This window comes from Vidua macroura, chromosome 3 (genome assembly GCF_024509145.1).
Source record: "Vidua macroura isolate BioBank_ID:100142 chromosome 3, ASM2450914v1, whole genome shotgun sequence".
Taxonomy (NCBI): domain Eukaryota; kingdom Metazoa; phylum Chordata; class Aves; order Passeriformes; family Viduidae; genus Vidua; species Vidua macroura.
In genome coordinates this window covers 60,943,822-60,964,767 of record NC_071573.1, presented here as the reverse complement: position 1 = coordinate 60,964,767, position 20,946 = coordinate 60,943,822, and the positions used below count along the sequence as shown (strand labels likewise).

At 41.6% G+C, this 20,946-nt stretch overlaps 1 protein-coding gene across 4 annotated transcripts in view; it reads left to right on the top strand.

Annotated features, from left to right (window-relative positions):
- The first annotated feature begins 216 nt into the window (after positions 1–216).
- L3MBTL3 (L3MBTL histone methyl-lysine binding protein 3) overlaps positions 217–20,946 on the top strand; it is a 77,121-nt gene continuing 56,391 nt past the window's right edge. Inside the window, exons 1-2 of one of the 4 annotated variants that reach the window (XM_053974322.1) lie at positions 217–307; positions 8,769–8,880. In XM_053974322.1, coding sequence (XP_053830297.1) covers positions 8,779–8,880 — 102 coding nt within the window. In that variant the 5' untranslated portion in view covers positions 217–307; positions 8,769–8,778. Of the gene's footprint in view, positions 312–959; positions 1,037–1,520; positions 1,542–8,768; positions 8,881–20,946 lie in introns of those variants that run through there. The other 3 variants (XM_053974320.1, XM_053974323.1, XM_053974319.1) reach the window with 3 other exon arrangements.

The following is a 20,946-nucleotide window of genomic DNA, read 5'->3' as shown; positions in this document are numbered from 1 at the left end:
ACACACATACACATACAAAAAAAAAAAAAAAGGCAAGCTTGTAGCAATTTTTTTTTTTTTTTTAAGAGACGAAAAAAAAAAAAAAGTCTTTTGCTCGAGTGCTCAGTTCCTGCCTCTGTGCGGTGCGTGCGCCGCGCTCGCTGCGGCAGACATGTGAGGCGGCGGGGGAACGGCCCCTGCCCGCTTCGGGCTGCGTGCGGCGGCGGGGGCCGGCGCCTGTCACCGCCGCCGGCTCCGCGGGCCGGCCTCGAGGGGCTGCCGGGGGCTGGCCCCGGGGTGCCGGCGGTGTGTGTGAGCGCACATACACGTGAGTGCGTATTTTGCCGACGACGGGGGCAGGGAGCGGGGGGGGGGGCAGGCAGGGGCAGGGAATAGGACGCGGCTTTTCTGTTAAGTTGCGCGCTCTCGCCTGAAGTGCGTCCGGGGTGGGGGAGCGGCCCCCCGCGCACATGCCCGTCTCTCCCTCCCCGTCTCCGCAGCCGGTGCATATAACAACAGGATATAGGCACACTTGTTCTCGCTAGCGCCTGTGGGGCGGTGTTTTTTCGGTGGGGGGGGGGCGGAAAGCGATTTTTTTTTTTCGGGGGGGGGGGGGAGGGAGCGGCGGCCGACGGGAAGGCGCTCCCGCGGAGCGGCCGCCCGCCCCCGGCCGGGGCTTCGGGGAGGCTGCCGGGGCTACAGCGCCCGGGGCGGGGGGCGCCGCGTCGAGGCCGCAGCGGCGCCCGCTTCCCCCCCCTCCCCATGGTTTTCCCCCCTCCCCGTCGGAGCGGGCGCACGCGAGAGCGTGAGAGAAAAAGTTGCAGCGCGGGGCCGGGCGCTGGCGGCTGCGGGGCCGGGCGGGGGCGAGCCCTCCGGGGAGGCGGCGTGTGCCGGCCCCTCCCGCGGGAAGGGGTGACTTCTCTGCCGAGGGATGCCCGGAGATCGGCTGCGAGCGGCCGAGGAGCGAGTCCCCGCAGCCCCCTAGAAAAAAGAGAGCTCGCCCCCCTCCTCCTCCTCCTTCTCCTCCGCGCTGGGGGAGGGGAGGAGGGAGGAGAAGGTAACATTTTTTTAAAATTTTTTTCCTTTCACTCGGAGGCAACCTCCTTTTCCCGGATCCCGGTCCCGGGGGGTGGAGGCGAAAGGGGGGGGGTGGGAAGGAAAAAAAAAAAAAAAAGCGAGGGACCCGGTAAACAAGCAGAGTCCCTCTCTCGTTGTGCAACTTCCTCAGGAACACTTAACACCCAGTTCCTCTCCCACCCCCGCCCGCACCGCGCTCGCCCCCACCGCCGCCCCCTCGCCGGGGCAGGGGGGCACTCTTCCCCCGCTCTGTTTAATTGCCCGGGGCGGGGGCGAAGGATAAAAAGGCAAATTCGGGAGGGAAACGGAGAGACTCGAGAACCGCTTTCCCCGAGCGCTCCTCCCGAGGAGCCGGGCGGCCGCTTTTGTCTCGGCGGTTCTGCCCGAGCCTGGGTAAGACGCGGACCTGAGCCCGGGTTTTCTCCAGAAAGTTTCAAGTGCAGCAAAAACACGCCGCAAAACTGGCCAAGGAGGGACCTCTGCTGGTAGGCCGCGGGCTGCCGGCGCGGGGAGCGGCGGCCGCGCCCGCCGGGCCTCGCCGCAGCGTTCCGGCCGCCGCCGCGCTCCGCCGCGCCGGGCGCAGGGGCAGCGGGCGGGGAGCGGCCCGGGCGGCTCCGGGCGGGCGCTGCCGGGACCGCCGCGCCCCGCCGGGGGCACGGCCTGCGCGGGAGCGGCGGGGGGCGCGCCCTGCGGCCGTGTCGCTTGTCCCGTTCGGGAGCGCGGCTCGAGCCCCCGGGGTTTTTAGGCTTGAGGAGCGGTGCGCGCGTTAGGAGGCCCCTGGAGATGCGGCAGCTTCCCCCGGGGCGTGAGGGTCACGGCCTCTTCCATGTCTTTTAATTACCTGTGCTTTAGCAGCGCGGTGTAAAAGCTTTACAGCGAAAGGCAGCAGGAGTTAGATTTTCAGTTTTGTTCTATTTTCTTTATTTCTTCCGTATAATTGAGTGGCACTGGACTGATCATCTTTGCTGTTTCTACTCATGAATGGATGCTCAGTCGTGGGTGCTAAAAATCAGGTGGTGAGCATAAATAAAGCTTATGATATAAAAAGTTTAGCCTATGTCATTTTAGGAAATAGTCTGTGCTCAGGATTGTAACACAGTTTTCTGAGTGCAGATCTTAAAGCTGTTCAGGAACCAATGCTTTTTACCAAGAAAGCTACCACGTTCCCAGAAGTCTCTATGATGAAGTCTCTGTACGAGAGAAACTCCCTGAAAGTAGTGACTGAAGGCAGCAGAGCTTTCCACTTTTATCCGGGTGGTGCCGGGTAGGTGTTATTTCCCGGTGAGACTTCAGCAGCTTTGACAGTGATCTCCTGAACTGGTGCTCTAGTGAAGGTGGCTGAAGCAATCGCCTCAGATGGTCCTTGTTGTCAGTTGGGCAATGGTAATAAACTCTGGTTTAATTTGTGGTGTATGTTTTCCCTTCAGTTTACTGAGGTTTTTTTTAGAGCATTTCTTTTAAAGTTTCAATAACTTGTGATGAGTTCTTTTCCTCTAACTTGTTGAGGTTTGTTTTTTTTTTTTTTTGACATCACCTGTTCTGTGAAGAGAGATGGTTGAGTTCTAGTGGGCTGTTCAATTTAATCTTTTCTGTTTTTTAATATTGCTGGTAAGGAGGATGATGGATTGTGAGTGATGGGTGTGAGGAATCAGTGATGAGCTGGCATGAGGCTTACTGAAGAAAGTGTGTAGTCATAGCTTGTTAGCGCTTCAGTAGTAGGACCGCTCATCACAATGGGAGATGCCAGCAGCTCTTTATGAATGGGGGAAAATGGAGAGTCTATAAATGCAGTAACCTGCTGCATGTGTTTAGGAGCTAGAAAAGGTGAACTAATTGTTTATGAACAGCAGAGCTTATGGGATCTGATAATAACTGGCAGATGAGGAAGAGGAGGGCATGAGTCAGACAAAAGGGATGCTCAGATGCATATTGTATTAACTTCGGGTAGGAAATAATTTGAAACAGGTCAGGTGATAGGAGGTGTGAAGATTCGGTGCAGGCGGTGTCTGCATAGGGGAAGGAAGAAGGAACAAATAAACAGAGAAGGTTTTTGTAACTTTCTGTGCCTTGTTCAAGCAATTAAGAGAATTTAAGACATAGATAGGTCTTTTTCAAAGTTGTTGTTTACAACTTTTGCTGTCTGAGTAGGTTAAATCTCCACTCAGGCCTGCACAGACAATAACAGAAATAAGGGGACCATGAAGGCTTTGCAGAGGAAATGCTTTTCTAGTGTGAGGTACAGGCTGTTTATAAACAGTGGTAAATTTCATTAGATGACAGAATAGCTTTGGTATTGGGTAACTATTGTTGTAGCGTCTTGTGGATATTTGAAAATGAGGCAGTAGATGAAGGCTGTGTGTAATTGTTACCCAGTCTTCAGCAATGGTACAGCAATAACTGTGTTACCTTGCAGACTCGGATGAGGACAGCAGGAAGCAGGAACCTCCTTTAAGTGCTGGTGCAGACCCAGGCTTCACAGTATTTTTTAATGCTTTTGTGGCTAGATTCATCCTGTAGAGAAAAAAAGGTTTAAAGCCAAAATATTGGGAAGCAGGAGCGAACACACACAGTAGCCTTGGAGCACCTAGTAGTCAGAAGAGTAGCAACGGATAAAATAAGAGTAAATCATCAATAGGAACTCTGGTCCTTTTCCTTTTACAACCTTTGAGTGGCAAAGAATTTTAAGCTGTGTCCCTTTGTGAATACATATAAAAGCTATATCTGATCTTTAAAATACCTTGTAATAAACTTCATGAGCAACAGGCAAAATAGTGAAATTTACTCAAACAACTTTTTGATACAGAGAATAGAAACATGGTAGAACTAGTAGCTTCCAAACAATGAAAAATAAGATTTTTGAGGAAAATGGGTTTCTGAAAATACTTCTTTTAATGAAATATTAAAATAATTAAACCTTTAAACAGTACAAGGAAAAACACATATTTAAACGTGGTGGGTAGCTTCAAAGAATTTTACCATTTCCTGCACTGTTCCTGTTGTGGTTGTTTTTCTGTAAGTGAAGAGTCTGGTGCAAAAATATGAAGGGTGAGAAAGCGACAAGTGTGAGGTGTGCCCAGCTCAAAGAGAGGACTGTGAGAGAGAAGCAGGGCTCACCCCAGTGGGCTTAGAGCCAATTGGCTTTGCTTTTGTGTCATGAAGCTCAAAATCACTGCTGTTTTCAAATATAGGGAACTTACATTGCAAGGAATAATTCTGCTTCATGTGGCTTTGGGAGTGTAACAATCAGTGCTGGTAATACATTCTTACATGTTAAATAAAACTAAGCTGAGTATCCACTTGTCCCTGGTGTCTAGAAGTTGGTGTATTTGCAGCTCTGGTACACTGAGTTGTTCCCTTCAGATCCACTTTGTTTTCCTTATATACTGGGTATGGGAAAATGTGTCCTTTTAGCTCATGAGTGCTACACCAGGCAGCCTTGGAGATGTCCAAAGTACATGTATACAATATTAGGACAAAAATTTCTGAGCATCCATCAATGCTAGTGTCACCCAGTCCAGTGGGGAAGAGGGAGCATGGCTTGCCTGTAGAAGGATATTGTCTCTCTTGGGATCTCTTTTTCTCTTGGAACTCACTCTTGATGTCACTTGCTGTGATCTTCTCTGGCTCTGTGTTCCCGGTTTTGGATCTCCTCATAGGAGCTGTCAGCTGGGGAGAGGATCAGTATGGGGCAAATCTGCTAGGCTGTCTTGTGATGGCAGCTACAGAAATCCTCAAAAATACACAGAGATGCATAAGAAGAAATGGCAAATTAGTGCAGACATGTTATACCAGGCTAGCAACAATGACTTGTGGCTTTACTGCTGAGCTCTTTCTGCTGCCCAGTGACCAGTATTGAGTTGACCCCACTGGTTAGAAATCATACAGGCATTTCACAGTTAGCAGCTTAGATGTTAAAAATTTGGGTAGGGGTCAGGTAGTTTTTTAAAGTACTGAGTGGAAGAAAGACTCCTATTACTACTTTCTGATGTATTCACTACATAACCCTATAATTACTTCAAAAACTACTTGTACATCTAATTGGCATATTCTGTCCTGCTTCTTTGCTTTATATTTTTAGTTTCTCACCAGATGAAACTATCTAATTTTTAGATAGAGAACTGTTATTCTCGGTAAGTATCAAGAGATACACATGTGAGGTACACATTTATTGTTGAACCTGTTGGTAAAAATTAAGGTTTTTCTAAAGGATGTGTCTTAATCTTATTAAATGAGCTTGTTTATTTTAATGGCTTTATTACATATGTCTGAAGCAAAGCTAATGTTGAACTATTAATATGAAGCACACTTCTCTTAAGGCTGTGAGGACTGAGATAGTTACATCCCTAAAGGCAGATTTTGGAGATGCCTTTGGAAGGTGATTGCTCCAAGTACTTACTGTTATGTCTTTTCCTTCACATTAGACGGCATTCACTGACAGACCCCTTATTCATCTAGTATTTTTACTACTTTTCTGGCAGTGCAGCAGCAGCAATGATACCAGATGAAATAATTATAGAAGGAGTTATACTAGTTCAGAGCTTTAAAAACAAAAAATTAAAGGAGTAGATAAGACATTCTTTAGTTTTCTTTGTTCTGAGATTTAGATGTAGCTATTACAATGAGTTCTTCCTTTTTTAGTACCTCTGTGCCGTAACAATTTTACTGGTCTGTATCTTGTTTCTTACTATCATTAGTAGAGGGATAAAGGCCTATCTTTCATCTGTTCAAACTCAGGAAAGCTGGAAACAGATACTTTGTTAAAAGTGATTCTTTTTTGTAAATTAATTTCTCTCTGTGTTGCCCTGTGACCTTTTCATTCCCACCAAGAACACTTCTGAAGGCTGCAGAATGTGAAACATACACAGATTGTACCTTTGATGATGAGTTAATTTAAAAAGGAAAGCAATAATGAATGTCTTTAGACTTCTTCAGAATGTATCATTATTGCTGTTTGTTACCTAAGGAAAGTTTCTTAGGTGCAATTAAGTCAGACTTTGTATGTTTTCTTGAGACAAGTATGTTCTGAACATTTCTGTTACCAGTTTTTCGTTACCCTTCATGGTTTACTCCCTGCCTAAGTAGGCTAGACTCTCAGTTTTCCAGCCCCCAAGTAACTTTTGTGTTTGTAATGGGAGTGGCACTATGGGAGATGACAGCACCTGATGGAGCAGCTGTGCTGTCCGATGCTCCTTGCTCTCAGCAGCTGCTGAGAGGTAGCATTTCTCCACAGTCTTCCAAGTTTTTCCCAACTTCTATCATACCTTCCGCAGAAATCATTGGAGCATATTTTCTGTAATAAACCACAGGAGGGTTGAGTGAAGTGTCCTCTAAATAGAATGATAATTTAAGATTATTTAGAGACTTCAGTTAATGCAGAATACTGCTTTGTGTTTGCTTAGCCATACTAATCCTGGGCAGCTTGTTCCACCAATGCACTTGAACCAGCATGTTTTGTGTCCTTAAAACTTCACGGGTGCCTGGAGAGATCCCATTTTTCAAGTACTCCTTAGCAGCTTGGGTCTTGTATTCTTGAGGGAAGGCCTGTGCTTCTGCTACTGTGCTGCAGTTCAGTTTGGTCAAGCCTGCTTGAATTTGTTTGTAGTGGTACTTGGTGCTCAGATCAAGCAGAGATTCCAAGTTGTGTTGCAGGAGCTTGCCCTGAAGTAGGGTGGTGGATTTTGCCTGGGATTATAAAAGATGAGATCTATGGCTTTGGGGAATTTCTCAGTTTGCACTGAATTTGTTTAGATTTATTGATGTTTTTAAAATGAATTTCTGTATGTTTCTGTTATGGTTTTCAATACTTTCTCACAGAGAATTACTTAAAGGTGGGAAAGACACATTGAATCATTTGGTTCTTCGTACTTCAAACTTGTCATGTGAAAGATGTGAAGTTTGCTCAAAAAGCATTCTGTGAACCCTGCCTATTGTATGAAATATAGGGGAATGCAAAGGCTTTTACTCTTAGCAGTGGGTACTGACTGAGGTCCAGCTCCTGTTATCTTGTTCATAACTGTGTAGTTGCTGTAGTGTAATGAAAGAACTCATGGAGTGAGCTGCTCAGGTTTTTAAAGACTTCTGCTAGAAATGAAGTGGAAACCAAGGAGAAATGAAAGGGAGTTCAGATTATGTACCCCAAACCAAACTAGTATGGGTCTGTAGTGGTGATGTTACAGTGATTGATACTATTTTTCTGATGAATACAATGTAAATTCAATTGTTTTTTATGCAACTAAGTTAAGTAAGTGTTTTTCTCCTCAACCTTTCAATAAAAAGCTTCTAGATGACCTGAGTTTACTTCCGCTTGGTTTGCATATTTTTCTGTTATCAGAGTGAACAAATAACACCTTTTTGGTTTTTTTTTGTTGTTGTTGTTTTTTTTTTTGGTTTTTTGTTTGTTTTTTTGTTTGGTTGGGGTTTTTTTTGGATTTTTTTGTGAGAAGTCAAGATCTCCAGAGAGTATTTGCAGATTCAGAGTGGGACCTAAGTTAGAAATTAGGTTTTAGAAAACAAGGTTAAACTCTGAAGAAGTTCTCCATCTATTTGAATTTTAAATATTGATACTTGCAGCAAAAGTTTGCAGTCTCCAGATGGGGTATGAGGCTTAGAAAGTGTTCATTTAAAAGTTCAGAGAGTTTACATTCCAAAAAGTTCGGAAAGTGCAAATTTCAAAAGTGGTGAGGTTTTGCTAATAGTTCACAAACAAAGACAGCTAATTTTGCCGCAAATTATTTCAGCTGCTAGGCATAGTGCAGCCATTCTTCAGAAACAAAATTAATAAGTAAGATTCCACATGGCACAAATAGTAAATTAGGTGCCAGGCCACAGATTTAAAGATTGCTGGCTTTGTGAGAAGTGGAAAGGAAGAAGTTGGTGGCGCTCACAGCTGGCTGCTGGAAACACTTGCAGTTCAGTGCAATTGATGGTGTGTTTGTGGCAGGTGAGCTGAAGCCAGAGGTCAGAGGCAAGTGCAATGTACTTCTGATGCTTATGCAAATTTTTTATCACAGAGAGGGATGTCCAGATGCACTATTTCTGAAGGTAAATGCTATCTTCTCTCCATTCACTGTTCTGAAACAGAGGGATCCATTAATTCAATTCAATTCTTGCAAAGCAGTAGGTTTCTCTGGAGTATATATGTGCTTCTCTACATGGAAATAAGTTTTAACAAATGCAATTCAAAATTTATTTGTATGGAAACAGATAAAGAATATTCAAGTGTTCTGAGTCAGACCAGGAAACTGACAATTGCAAATTAATTTTGAAATTTTAATTTGAATTTAGGGAAAGCATTCACATCAGCATGCTATCCAGTATTAAGGAAATGCAGTTCTGTTAATCAGTGCTAAATGTATTTAGTAGAGGCATGCAGTAATGTCTTGCCTTTCCTAGAACAGATGTTTTTAAGTGTGCTTGACATGTTTTCCTCGTGTCAATTTATTTGCAGTTTGAAATTTTTCTTTTCTCTCCAGTACAGCCCCATTGCCTCCTAGTGTGTGGAACAGGTATTATTTTCAAAGTTTCAGAAAGATTTCCCCTTACTTTTATTACATCATGTATATTATCACCCTTGTCATCAGTTGTCCATGTTACCAGTGTGCAGAGGGAAGCATTTGATATAACTCTGTGAAATGCATTGGAAGAAATATCTGGTGGTATTAGCATTAAACCACTTATACAATTTTCAGATTACTTTTTTTTTTTTTCCTCAGTACATGCATCATGAATGAATCTGCGTCTAGTGGAAATGGTCAGGAGTTTGATGTATTTAGTGCAATGGACTGGAAGGATGGCATAGGTACTTTGCCAGGAAGTGACCTAAAGGTAAGATATGTAATTTTTTCAATAAAAATATTAAATGACAAAAAGATGCATTTGAAAAGCTGGTGTGTAGGTATCTGCTTTTATGAATAAAACATGAATCTGCAGTTCTGAGTTAAGAGACTGTAGCCTGTTAGGTTTTAGCTCTGGAGTTTCTTGATTCAGTTTTGTGGTGCTGGCAGAGACAGCCGTCAGCCCTGTAGGAAGGCATAAATTAGCATTGCCTCACTATACAGACAGAATTAATCAAATGCACAAAATCCCAAAGAAATCTCAAAAGTGTGAAAATGCAGTCCACTTAGAGCATTATATTACTGTCTCACTAAGAATTTTCATACTGTCATTGACTCTCACGGTCTTACATTCTTAGGTCTTTTTATTTCTAAAAATAGTTTATTTTTGCTATGCTTTTGTCATGTGGGTGCCTAGAAAGATGAATAAAGTGAGTGCTTCTGAGCTGGTTGCAGTTTAGAAATTTGAATTATATTGGAGTAATAATTTTGCTTACATTTTTCACACTGGTTGAGTTTCCTGAAGTCAGTCATAACTCTTGTTTTCTGTTTCTTTATCTATCGTCAGAAGATGCCCTTTGCTGTGCTTGCAATTTTGATATTAGAGACTGTCTTGTACCTATTTCCTCTTGATTAAAGTCAATATTTTTGTATATAATAATTCAAACTAATGTGTTTTGCTATGTTTGAAAGGAATCTCACAAGAAAATACGTGGCATTTAAAACAACTTTTTATCTTTTGATTCCTGGTAGGATTTCTATTGTTGAAGTAAAAATTTTAAAAATGGTTGAAATTTGGGACGTACATGTTGTGAATGTGTTGGTGCGTAGGTAGTTTGTTTGTTTTGTGGGTTTGTTTGAATTTTTGCTTTTAGTCACAGAACAGTAGAATAAATTTACAGAATCATTTTCTTTGCAGAGGACTTCAGGCCACCACCCAGACTGAGTACCCCAGACTTCAGGCTGGGTTAGATCAGGTTGCTCAGGATTTGGTTATCTGCAGGGCTGGAGATACCACAGTCTCTCTGGGCAACTTGTTCCAGCATTGTCTACACTCATAGTAATTTTTTTCTTTTATGGGTACTTTGTTGGAATTTCTCCTTTTGTAGGTTATGCCTGTTGCCTCTTGCCCTTCTCCTGTGCACATCAGAGAAGAACCTGGCTCCATCCCCTCTATATCCTCCCATTAACTGCTGGAAGACAGCAGTAAAATCTGTCCTTCTGCTCTTAAGACTGAGCAAATGGATTCACTCAGCTTCTTGCATGTCATCTGCCACAGTCCAACCAGTACCTGGTTTGGTGGACTTGCTGCAGCATGAGAGTGCCTTTCATGTAGAAAGATTCCTAGCAGACACAGCAGCCTGCACATGCTCTCATCAGTATTCACTAGGAGAGAATGGTGTGTTCCCCTGTCCTGCTGGCTGCCCTCTTGCTCAGGCAGCCTGGGGTGCTCCTGGCCACCTTTGCTGCCAAGGCACATTGCTGACTCACGTTCTGCTCAGAGGTTTTCTGCAAAGCTGCTCTCAGATAGTCAGCGCCTGGTCTGAACTGGTGCACGGAGATGCTCTGTCTCAGGTGCCTGCTTTGGTGGACCTTCATGGCATCTTGTTAGCCCATCTTCTTCAGCTTATTGAGGTCTAGATAGACCAGCAACCCTGCCCTTCAGTTCATCAGCCATTCCCTTCAATTTCATAATTTGCATTTCCTGCCTGTACTCATAGAGAAGCCTTTCTTGTTACCTTTGCTATTTTATTCTCTGGCTGAGTTTTGGATTTCTTAATTCCATGACTGTATACTACAGCAATATCACTACATACCTTGTCTGCGAAGTTTCCTTTTCCACGTTCTGCTTACCTCCTTTTCCGTTTTGAACTAAGTCAGGAGTCCCTGGTTCATTCATGATGGCCTGCATCCACATTTGCCTAACTTGTTGTACATTGACATGCCTCATTCTCTTGATGTGAAGTCCTTGGAGAGAGAGACAGATTTCTTGGGCCTATTTACCCTTTAAAACAGTCTCCTGTAAAATCCTGCCAAGCAGATCTCCGAAGAAGCCAACATATGCCTCTTCTGAAGTCCAGTGCTGCTCTTTCATTATTTGTTTCTCTGGCTTCTTTCAAGATTTCAGACTTCATCATGTCATAGTGATGATGATAGCCAACACTATGATGGACATCCACGTCCCTGAACAGTTCTGTATTTTTAAGTCCAGGCTTTAAAAATTTCTTTCTATTTTAATATGCAACATTGTGTGAAAGGGAACCATAGTATTGCAATATTTGAGCAATACAAAAGGGAACAGTGCAGGAAAATACAATAATCTCATATAAATCACTGGTTTGTGCTTTTTTTCAGTTGTGGTTGCCCTGTGTCATACAAAACTGAAGGAAAGTTAGAGTCACTAATGAGGAATGGGAAAGTTTCCATGTAACGTGATGGAAAGGAGCTGGGAGGTAGCTCAGGGTAACTTCAAGAAATCATGTAGAAGATTCTTAACTATGTCCTTTTCAGGAAAGCATGAGCTTCATTTTAAGGCTTCTCTCTTATTTATTTATTTATTTATTTATTTATTTATTTATTTTAATTTGGAAACAGACATATTTGTTTTTTGTACAAAGATTCTTTCTTTGGTCCAAGCATTCGGGGAGGTGCATTCAGAGATGCAATAGTAGTCCACCCAGAATGGTGAAATATACAGAGTATTGGCCAGGCAGCTCCTTTTTGGGTTGTTATTTGGGAGTTTGTTTGCTTGTTTGCCTTTTGTTGGATACAAAAGCAAGGGGTTGAAGGGATGAAGGGGATGAAATTGAAATGGAGTCATTTTGACTGACTGAAGGAAGAATTTTTTCTAACAATGCAGAATTAGCCCAAGAAGGTCACTGTACTGGGGAACATGGAGATTCAGTGAGACTAGGTGTTCACACAGATACCAAAAGCAATTTGAGCTGTTAAAATACTAAGGACTTTTAAGTTTTTATGATAATTGTAATGATTCATCTTTCAGGACTGCTTCTAAATAGTGATGGTTAAAATAGTTAAAAATGACTAATCACTTGAAATTGTAAATGTAATCATGGAAAATGTTATGCTCTTTGTGGAATTCTCAGAATAGGGTCAATGAGGATTATTTACCTGAACTGTCCTGGTCGCAGAGTATTTTACTAATGTGTCCTGAACCTAAAGAAAATGACCTTACAGACCAGTTACTTATTGTAAGCTTGTGTGTCTTTCAAAAATTGTAATAGACTTGTTCTACTAAAGGTATTAAACCATTGTTTTGTATTTACATTGAAATGCACTTGAAAAATCTGGTGAAAACACTGTAATAGCAAGATACTTAAACACAAATATTCTATTTTGACAGCTTGGTAATAGATTAGAGTGTCTGAGGCATTTCATAGCAAATAATAAGCGATAGCTTAAATAGCCATTGTTGACAAAGTATTGTTTAATTTCTCACGTTTAGTCTTTTGTCGTCTTAAAATGTTAGGGGAAATTGAACAGTCAGATTTGGCAAACTGTATTGTTATCGGCATATTAACATTAAGTTAAATGTAAACCAAAATATTGAAATGCTGCTTTTTAATGTAGACATTTTAGGGAGTTACCTTATTGAAGTCCTTATTTTTAGTTGTATAAATAATATAGCATTTGCTTGTCTTTACTGCTTGCATGATGACATGTCATGCTTATCTTAATGTATGCCTGTTTTAAGATATCTCTTTTCTTGTGTACTTTATTGAAATCCAGCCTGGGGTTATCAGGCAAGTATATATGAGCAACGATTCTTTTTAGAACCACTTCATTTTTGTGAATATGAGTTCCTGAATGGTGAAAAGTTGATAAAATACTATTGTAAGTAGAGCAAAATGTTTTTGAAACATTTAAAAATAACTTTTCTCAATGTTTTCTTAAAATTTCTTAAATCTAACTTCTTATGGTACAGAAGAACATCTAAATCAGGAATAAATACTTGGATTATTTCTTTTTGTTATTTCCCAGTCTAATCAAAACGAGGGAGCCAAATGAGATACCAAGCTTCCATTCTCAGCCATGGCACAGTCTCTTATTCCTGAATCTGTTTCTATACCAGTAAAATGCTGAAAGTGTTCTTTTCCTACAACTTTGGGCACTTTTAGGGTTTTGTCACTTGTAGTTGGAGAAAGCTATGGAAATACATTCTTATACAGATTTTGTTAAAAAAATCTTCAGCAAAAATAGTGTTCAGTCCTTGAACACTGCTTTGAGCATGCTATGTGACAGATAAGTAGCGAGTAGTTGTGGAAAATGCTAGAATTTCAAATCACACAGGGAATAGGGAGAATTAAAAATTGTACAGTATGATGCACTGAAGACTGAACAAAAATTTTAGCATTGTATATTAGTTCTTTCAAGATGTTTAAATAAAACAGAAAACTTGAATTCCAGTAGAATTTAAAATAGTTTACAAATTACAGATTGCCTTCATGTGGTAGGCAAAGTAATGTATGCTCATCTGAAAAACATCAGTGCTTACCAGTTACTCTGCATGGTGTGAATGTAAATGTGAAACACTCCTCTTTTTTCTCTATTTTTTTTCAATCTCTGTGCTGAGTGCACACAGTAACACCATGGCTTCAAGATTTAAATATACTCATTAAATTGGAAAAGCTGTAATAATTTACAGTCACTTCCTACTGTAGTGACAGAAGTTTATGAAGTACTTCTTAATGCATTTTCTAGTGCTGTGTTTGGAAAGTGAGCAGTTATACACTGCCTGGACAGAATTTTGGTTATTTCCAGCTTGCAAATTGTGCTTGAACATAAAGGAAAAAAAATTAAAATTTAATGATGAAGAAATTAACCTGTAAATAAAGTTGGGCAGCAAATATTGTAGGAAACCAAATAGAATAGTGGATATGAATGGTGGAATAATGGCCAGTGGTGTTTGGTATTTCCAGCAGTGCTGTAAAGAAGGTAAGAGTGATTTGGATTGCTGTTTCTGAATGCAGGGGTGCTGCAGCTACTCAAGGCAATAAAGTACATCCTTCCACCTGCCTGTTCTGAAGTTGCATTCCAGCTTTCCTGGGATAATTAATTGTTTTAGAACAACTTATTTTCTCACACTGTTATGGAAATATCGGTAGCGTCTCGGGCGATAACTTTGTACAGTGCTTTTACAGTGCAACGCTGTTCCTGTTCTCTCATGGCGGCATGGGCTGCACTTTGAATCCTGAGAGGCAGGGAGGGTCCATGAGAGTGGTGTCCATGGGAAATGGCAACTTCCTGTAACTGATTAAATCACTGCAGGCACTGGGAAGGTGCTGCTCCAGAGACAAGTTGGATTCCCTTCAGGGAAGGTGGTAAGGAATAGCATAGGGAGCAGAAAGCAAGTTACATGGGGACTTCCTCTGACCATATGTGAGCCTTAGCAGATCTACCTAGTGGCCTGGTCCTTTCCATGTGAAATTAACTTTATTCTGTTGCAATCTAATGTAATTAATTAGCTCTTGCTCTGCTTCATTGCCATAGATTTCTGGTTAAAACTTGGCAATGTCATAAAATGAGTGAACCTTATGTAAAGAAAAAAAAAGACCAAAAAAGGAAATTTCACTATTAAAATCATTAAAACTGCAAAATCAAGAAATGCTGGATTTGAGTTTGCCTTTGGATCTTCATTTGGGTTCTGTCGTGTGTATTCATGGCAGTCTTCCCTTAAGTGATTTTACTACAAAACATTTTGTGCTGTTTGCTGTAGTTGCTGTTAAATTTGCAAACAACTGTGCAGAGGGTTTCAGGAAGGAAAAGGAATAGTTTTGTGGCAGGTAAATCCCACACAGGAACACTTAGCACGACACTTGTTTCTACTGCAGCCTTTCTGCGCAATGCTGAACAACTCACTGGAACCAAATTTTTGGCAAGTAGCCATTTTTTATTTGTTTGCTAGCTTGGGCTTCCCATGAGATATTAGTGTTTTGTGTCTAGAAATATTCTGGCCAAAATAATTCGGAGCCAGGGTTGCCTTGTAGGTCAACTTCTGGATCAATAAGCGTCATCTTGGCAGGCCTTGACTTCTGGCTCTGTTGCTGATTTATGTGTCACCTTAAGAAAGTCTGTTTAGCTGCAATTTCCTACTCAAGTGGAGATAATAAGGCAGACTGAGTTTGCAGTGTAGAGAAATCAGTGGGAAGCCCTCTGGTACTGAGATAATTCTTGAGCACTTGAAGTGGGATGGGGGGAGGTTTGGAAGAGCCTGAGGAGTGTCTAAGAATAAAGTAGATAAACGTTACTGTAGACAAGACTGAGGTATTGGTATATACTGGGAAAATGTCGGTCTCTCTTGCTAAAGGGATATGTTTTCTGATGGTACCTTAGCTTTCTGTTCCTTCTGAGAGAATGCTCCTATTATTTTTATTTTTGGAAGGATATAATTTGATAGCAATTCCTTCCTGCTTGTGCCTGCCCAGATAGGAAAAAACCCTTTATTTTTGGATGCAAATTGTTCTCTCTTCTTTGTTACTTCAGGATTAGCCTATTGCAGTGTTACTGAAGCATCTTAAAATCAGTCCAAGATTGGTGGAAGTGCTTGCCTTTCTTGCTGACAACATCTTTCCAGTGAGAGTGGGTCTGGCCTTGCCCCTTGCTCGTGGTGAGGAATTTAATTTCTGCTGCTTGTGATTTAGGGAGCCCTACATATGCCGTGATCCTGCTTAAGATTGATTGTCTTTTGCCATACTTGCAGAGTAGCAGTGTGCAGGCAGGATCCTTTCTCATGATTGAAGAAGCAGAATTGGCAGGTGTGGGAACAGCACAATTCCCCGGTATTCTCTATCCCTAAAAGAGTCAAAATTTTGTGACGAGGCAAGTGTAAGGGGTCACGTGCTTACTGAGTGCTTTAAAATAAGCTGGGAGCAGAGTGCTCAGAACGAGGAAGAGCTACCAAAGGGAGATTTTTTCCTTTTATAAGTGGCTGAGAACAGAGATTTTGTTTCAGGAGTTACTTTACACTGCATTGTAACAGTAATTGCTAGAGTGCCTAAAGCTTTTTTAGATACGTGTTCTTTGTTGTACACTGGGTTTTTTTAAAAAAGAAAATAAACAGTCATTCTGCTTTCAAACCATGTAGAGTAAATAAGACTGGCTTTACTGCTTGAAGAAAGAGTATAAAAATACCAACAGCCGCCTCATTTTTCTGAATGCTATTCAGCCCTTGCCTGGGGCAGGGGTTCTGTGGAAAAAGTAGTATGTGATTGTGCATGTAAAGAGTGTATCACACACACAGGGAAGAGGGGTCTGGTTGAATGGACAAGCTCTGGCATCTAATAACTTATTCAACTTAAGTAATATGTTAAAAATAGTTCAGCATGTAGCAGGGTGTGGTTGGACAATTCAATGGCGACAGACAATTCCTTTAGTTTAAAAAGACTGTAAAATGCTAGGAAAGCTCTGATTTATTTGAGGAGTCCTACTGAAACCACTGTGACTAAACAGTGATTAACACCAAGAATGATGATAACTTTTTGCTAGCTAGAGATCAGAGTGTAGTTCTTGTATCACTGAAGTCCCAGGTGTCAGTCCTCTTGACAAACTTCTGTGGAATTCTGTGAGTTTAAGCTTAGCTACTTCATAGGCATCAAGAGTACTGAACATTTACTCAATTTACTTGTGTTTTGGATATTGAAAACTTTGCGAATTTCTTCTGAGAATGTCTACAATCACTGTTGTGGTGTCAAGATGTGTTTTGTTGCTGAAGTTACTGTCAGAATGGAGTAACAATTGTCTTTATTGCAATGAACTCTTTGTCCTTGTCTTGCCCAGTAGATGGTGGTGTTGGCTGATTTTTCTAATTTATTTTAAAGCTGTGCATTAACATATGTGGAGGCTTTGTTCTTTTTTTTTTTTTCCTTTGCACTTCGACTGTTCTTCCCTTGTTTGTTTTTTTTTTGTCTGTCCTCCCAGATAATAATTTTACCATATATAAAACAATAGCAACTTTTATTCTGATTTGATACCTGTGGGAACTGATGAGATCTTTTACATTCTTAAGAGGGCACAAGTAACAGCAAGCATTGATAGTCTGATCTGTGTTGCTCTGAACTGGACACATGTAACAGTGGGGACTTAATTTGAAACTAGATTGTATGCATTTGTTCCCAACAGGTTTGAGACTTAAGACTTTTAAGACTTAATCTACAATATGATAGACATTTTTCATTGTTTGCAATTTTTTTTCATCCCACAGAGAGACAAATGCTCAAGAGTATTTTTATGAAATGTGGAAAAGAGAACTGAAAGCCCTTTTAGCATTCATTTAGCCCTACATAAAACCACAGTGTCTTCCAGCCAGCAGGATAAGGCAAAGAACTTCCATTAGAAATGGAAGTTCTCTAAACTCACTGGAGTTATGCTTTGTCATGTTCCCTGGGATTTCCATGGTTCAGCATAGCACATGGTGGGCAAAGAATGACAGGCTGAACAGGAAGATGGAGAATATTTTTGTAAGAACAGAAGGACCTTGTGCTTAGCGCAATAAAATTGAGTTTGAGGAGGTACATAATTCCTTGCTCTATCCTATACCAAGAAAGTAAGTATTAGGGTACTAGAGCTATGTAATCAATAGGGTAATGTGGCTTCAGAAAAAAATGGGTACAAACTGACAATGAATATGTGGAAATTAAAATATAAAAGGAAGATTTTCAAGAAGGAAATTCAGGAATGGACTTTCAGTTCACTGGTAACAGAAAACCTGTCATCTTCTGAAACATTTATGAAATACTTTGTGTGATACTATTGCTTGTAGTAGACAAAGACTTCATATTAATGGCTTATGATACTTGTTTCAGTCCATTCAGTGTAAATTTTCAAATAATTTTAATTTTTTGGAAAATATTTATTGAAAGTAATTTTGGTCCCAGTAGAAAAACTTAGCATGTGGATGGACAGAAATGGTTCAGAAAGTATTGATAATGTTTGATTATTATTTATTTAAGCCTTGGCTTCCCTCAATATGTTTATTATCTATTGAATGAATATTAAAATTTTCCTGGGGATAAAATTAATAGTCATAAAAGCTGAGGTTTTAATATATCAAGGCATCATTTCCTGAGAACATGAAAATGTATCTCAGCTCTGTGTGGAAGGAATCTCTAATGATATTTAAATGGAAGCTTGATCCTTGATCCTTCTTGATCCTTGTGGAAACTGCAGACAAGGCAGCTGAGGAAGTTCTGTGTTGCATACTTACCTATTAGCAGCTGGACTTTTCCTGCCAACTCAGTTACAATATGCTTGCATTAAAAGAATTGCAGTTACTTGAACATGTATATTTTTGCCCTAATTACTCGCCTGTACATGAAACTTTGGAAATTAAATTTCCTATCCAGATGCTATATTTATTCCTGTTTATCTTCATGTGAATTTGTTCAGGAAAGCTGTTGAGGTTTCTTTCTCTTCTCTGTTGCTGTCTGATCTTTTAAAACCATTGGCTTTATAGCATGGGACAGAGAATCATTTTAAGAGATTACTTAAAATTTGCCAACAGGCATTTGACAAAAGCCAAGTGGATTGAATTTATACAGAATAAGCCTAATAATTTATTCTCTTTAAAACACTTAAGTGACAAAAATCAGTCTTTTTTGTGAGTTTATTTGTCAAGTGCTTGGTTATAGCTTTTGTTTCCATCAAGGGGAGTTTCACCATTTGATGCAATGAAGGCAGATTGAAGGGAAATCCTTTTATCCAATGCAAATTTCTATATTTACTAAAGGAGTTTTGTGACTTGAAAACAAATTTTTATTTCTGAGAAAGCTATGGATCCATCCTCAGAAGCTGGCTCAATGGCACTGTCACCTGCTGTGACATTTCAAACTGTCAAGACACCTTGGGAAGTGCCTAGGAGGACTGCCCTTACTGTATTTTGCTTTGGAGGAAATATTATGATGGAAACTTTACTTTTAGGTTTTCTATTGCCTACACTCCAAGTAGAGGAGGCTTACAAATGTGTTGAATTTTTTCATAGGCACATAAACCACCATTAATCTAGATCCTTTTTTGTCATGCTTCCAGCAGTATACACTAGTTGGCATGTTGCTCTGGCAGCTATTATCCTGTGATGACTTTGTGCAGCATGCTGCTTTGTACATCTATTTATCCTGTTTTTAAGTAGTTAAGCTTTGTCACAAGCTGTTAATGTCTTTTCCTCCCCAGCTAAAACCAGAGTATTACTTCCCAGGTCTGAGGTGTTGCTCTGGTTAGCCACAAAGAGCTTGGGGTATACATTAGTGCTGATGTGTCACTGGGAAAATAGGGAGTGAGAGCAGTCATGAATTCAAGTTTGCCTCCAAACAGCAGCTGGAGGCCTCTGACACAAATAAAGGCAAGGCTGCAGGAGTTATAGGAGTAACCAGGAGTTAGTGATCAGTGAAGCAGTGCCCAGTTGGACTGTTGTGCCCTCCCGCCTGCTAAGGCAGTGGCAAGTTGTCACTCCCCATCACTGAGACCATCTTAGCATGGTTGCCTGGCTTTGAGGAGCTCCTTGAGGAGCTTTTCTTTAATGGTTCAGCTCTTGCTGCTGTTAACAGCCTCCAGGGAAAGAGAGGCTGGGAGCTGTCTTCCCTGCAGTCATCTGTCTTCCATTGTTTGGTGCCTATCAGTCAGCAGTGAGCCCTCTGGAGCCAGATGGGCTGGCAGGTCACTGCATTACCTGGGGGGATGTCCTTGCATTCCACAGTAGGCCCCGGTGGAGGAGGAACATGTGTGTGGTGTCAGGGCTGGCCATTGATTGAACCATGCAGAAACATTCCAGGTATTTAGGTATCCCAGGACTGTTCAGAAATACCTTTGGCACATGGAAGTTCCAGCTGACACTGTATGAAGGTGTGGGAGAGTGTTTCGAAGATCTGCTCAGTAACCTCCCTGTGCCCTGCCTGCTGGTAGGCTGCAGCAACCTGCAGGTGTCTTGGCTCATGTTCACAGCTTGCCTGCTGTGAGACAGCTCTTGCAGAGTTGGAGCTCTTGAAAGCGAGGAAGGTTTTCCCTCTGACATCCACTTGTTGCAGAGGCAGCAAAGCACAAATAGCAGAAATGAGCTTAACCAAAATAGGAACAGGACTGAGTGCGTAAGTCAGCTGTAAGACTCTTCTGAATAGCAACTCTACTGCTTTTCTGTGGTTGGAACAGCATGAATGTCTCTCCACAAACTGAAGCATCAGCACGTGGTGTTTAATGCATTTGGTTGCCTTTCAAAGTTGAACTCATGGTGTTTCAGTCCAGATGGATTTATCAGCATTTTGTCCATGCTTTCATATCTGTAGTGAGCACAGCTGATCACAAGCAAAAATCTTAGCTCCAGACATCTTATGATTGTGTGAGGGCTTCTTCCCTTTCTACCTCCTAGCCTATTTCTTAGCTGTTCACATTCCTTAGGACCTCTTGGCTCTTTGCAAATATTAAAGCTGGAAGGACTGTATTAGTGAAAGCACACTTTATACGTGTGTGTGTATATATAGGGGTCACCTTTGCTTGCAGCCAGAATGGCTTATTTTCAATACTGTATCATGGCAGGGTCCAAAGTGAGGGGGTGTGATATGTTCAACAGCCTCTGGAGGCACAGAAAGGGTCCATGTAGTGCCAGGCAATTGTTCCCATTCCCATTTTCCTGAGGTAAAGTAGCCTGACCAGAGAAACAGAAATAGGCTTCATGCAATGGCCTTGAAGGAATATCCTCTCTGGTGGATGTCGGGGAGCTTTGAAGGACTCTCTCAGATGTAATTTTCCCTGTTGATAGCTGTTGGTAAGAGCACCACACTGATAAAGACCTGTTCTCTGTGGCAAAGGCACCCCTTCCCTGTTCAGAGCAGGCGTCAGGGACAAAACACTGCCTTGAGCTAAACCCATGTCACCAGCTGGGCCTGCAAACCACGTAGTGACTGGGAAGCAGAATTATTTTCATGTGGTAGTGCTGTAATCACTACAGCATTGGGAAGAAACTTTTCTTCTGGCAGCAGGACAGCTATAACTCGTGGTGCTCCAGTGTAAGCACAGCATGTGGGGCATTGTTGAGCCTTGTGTCTGGCTGACA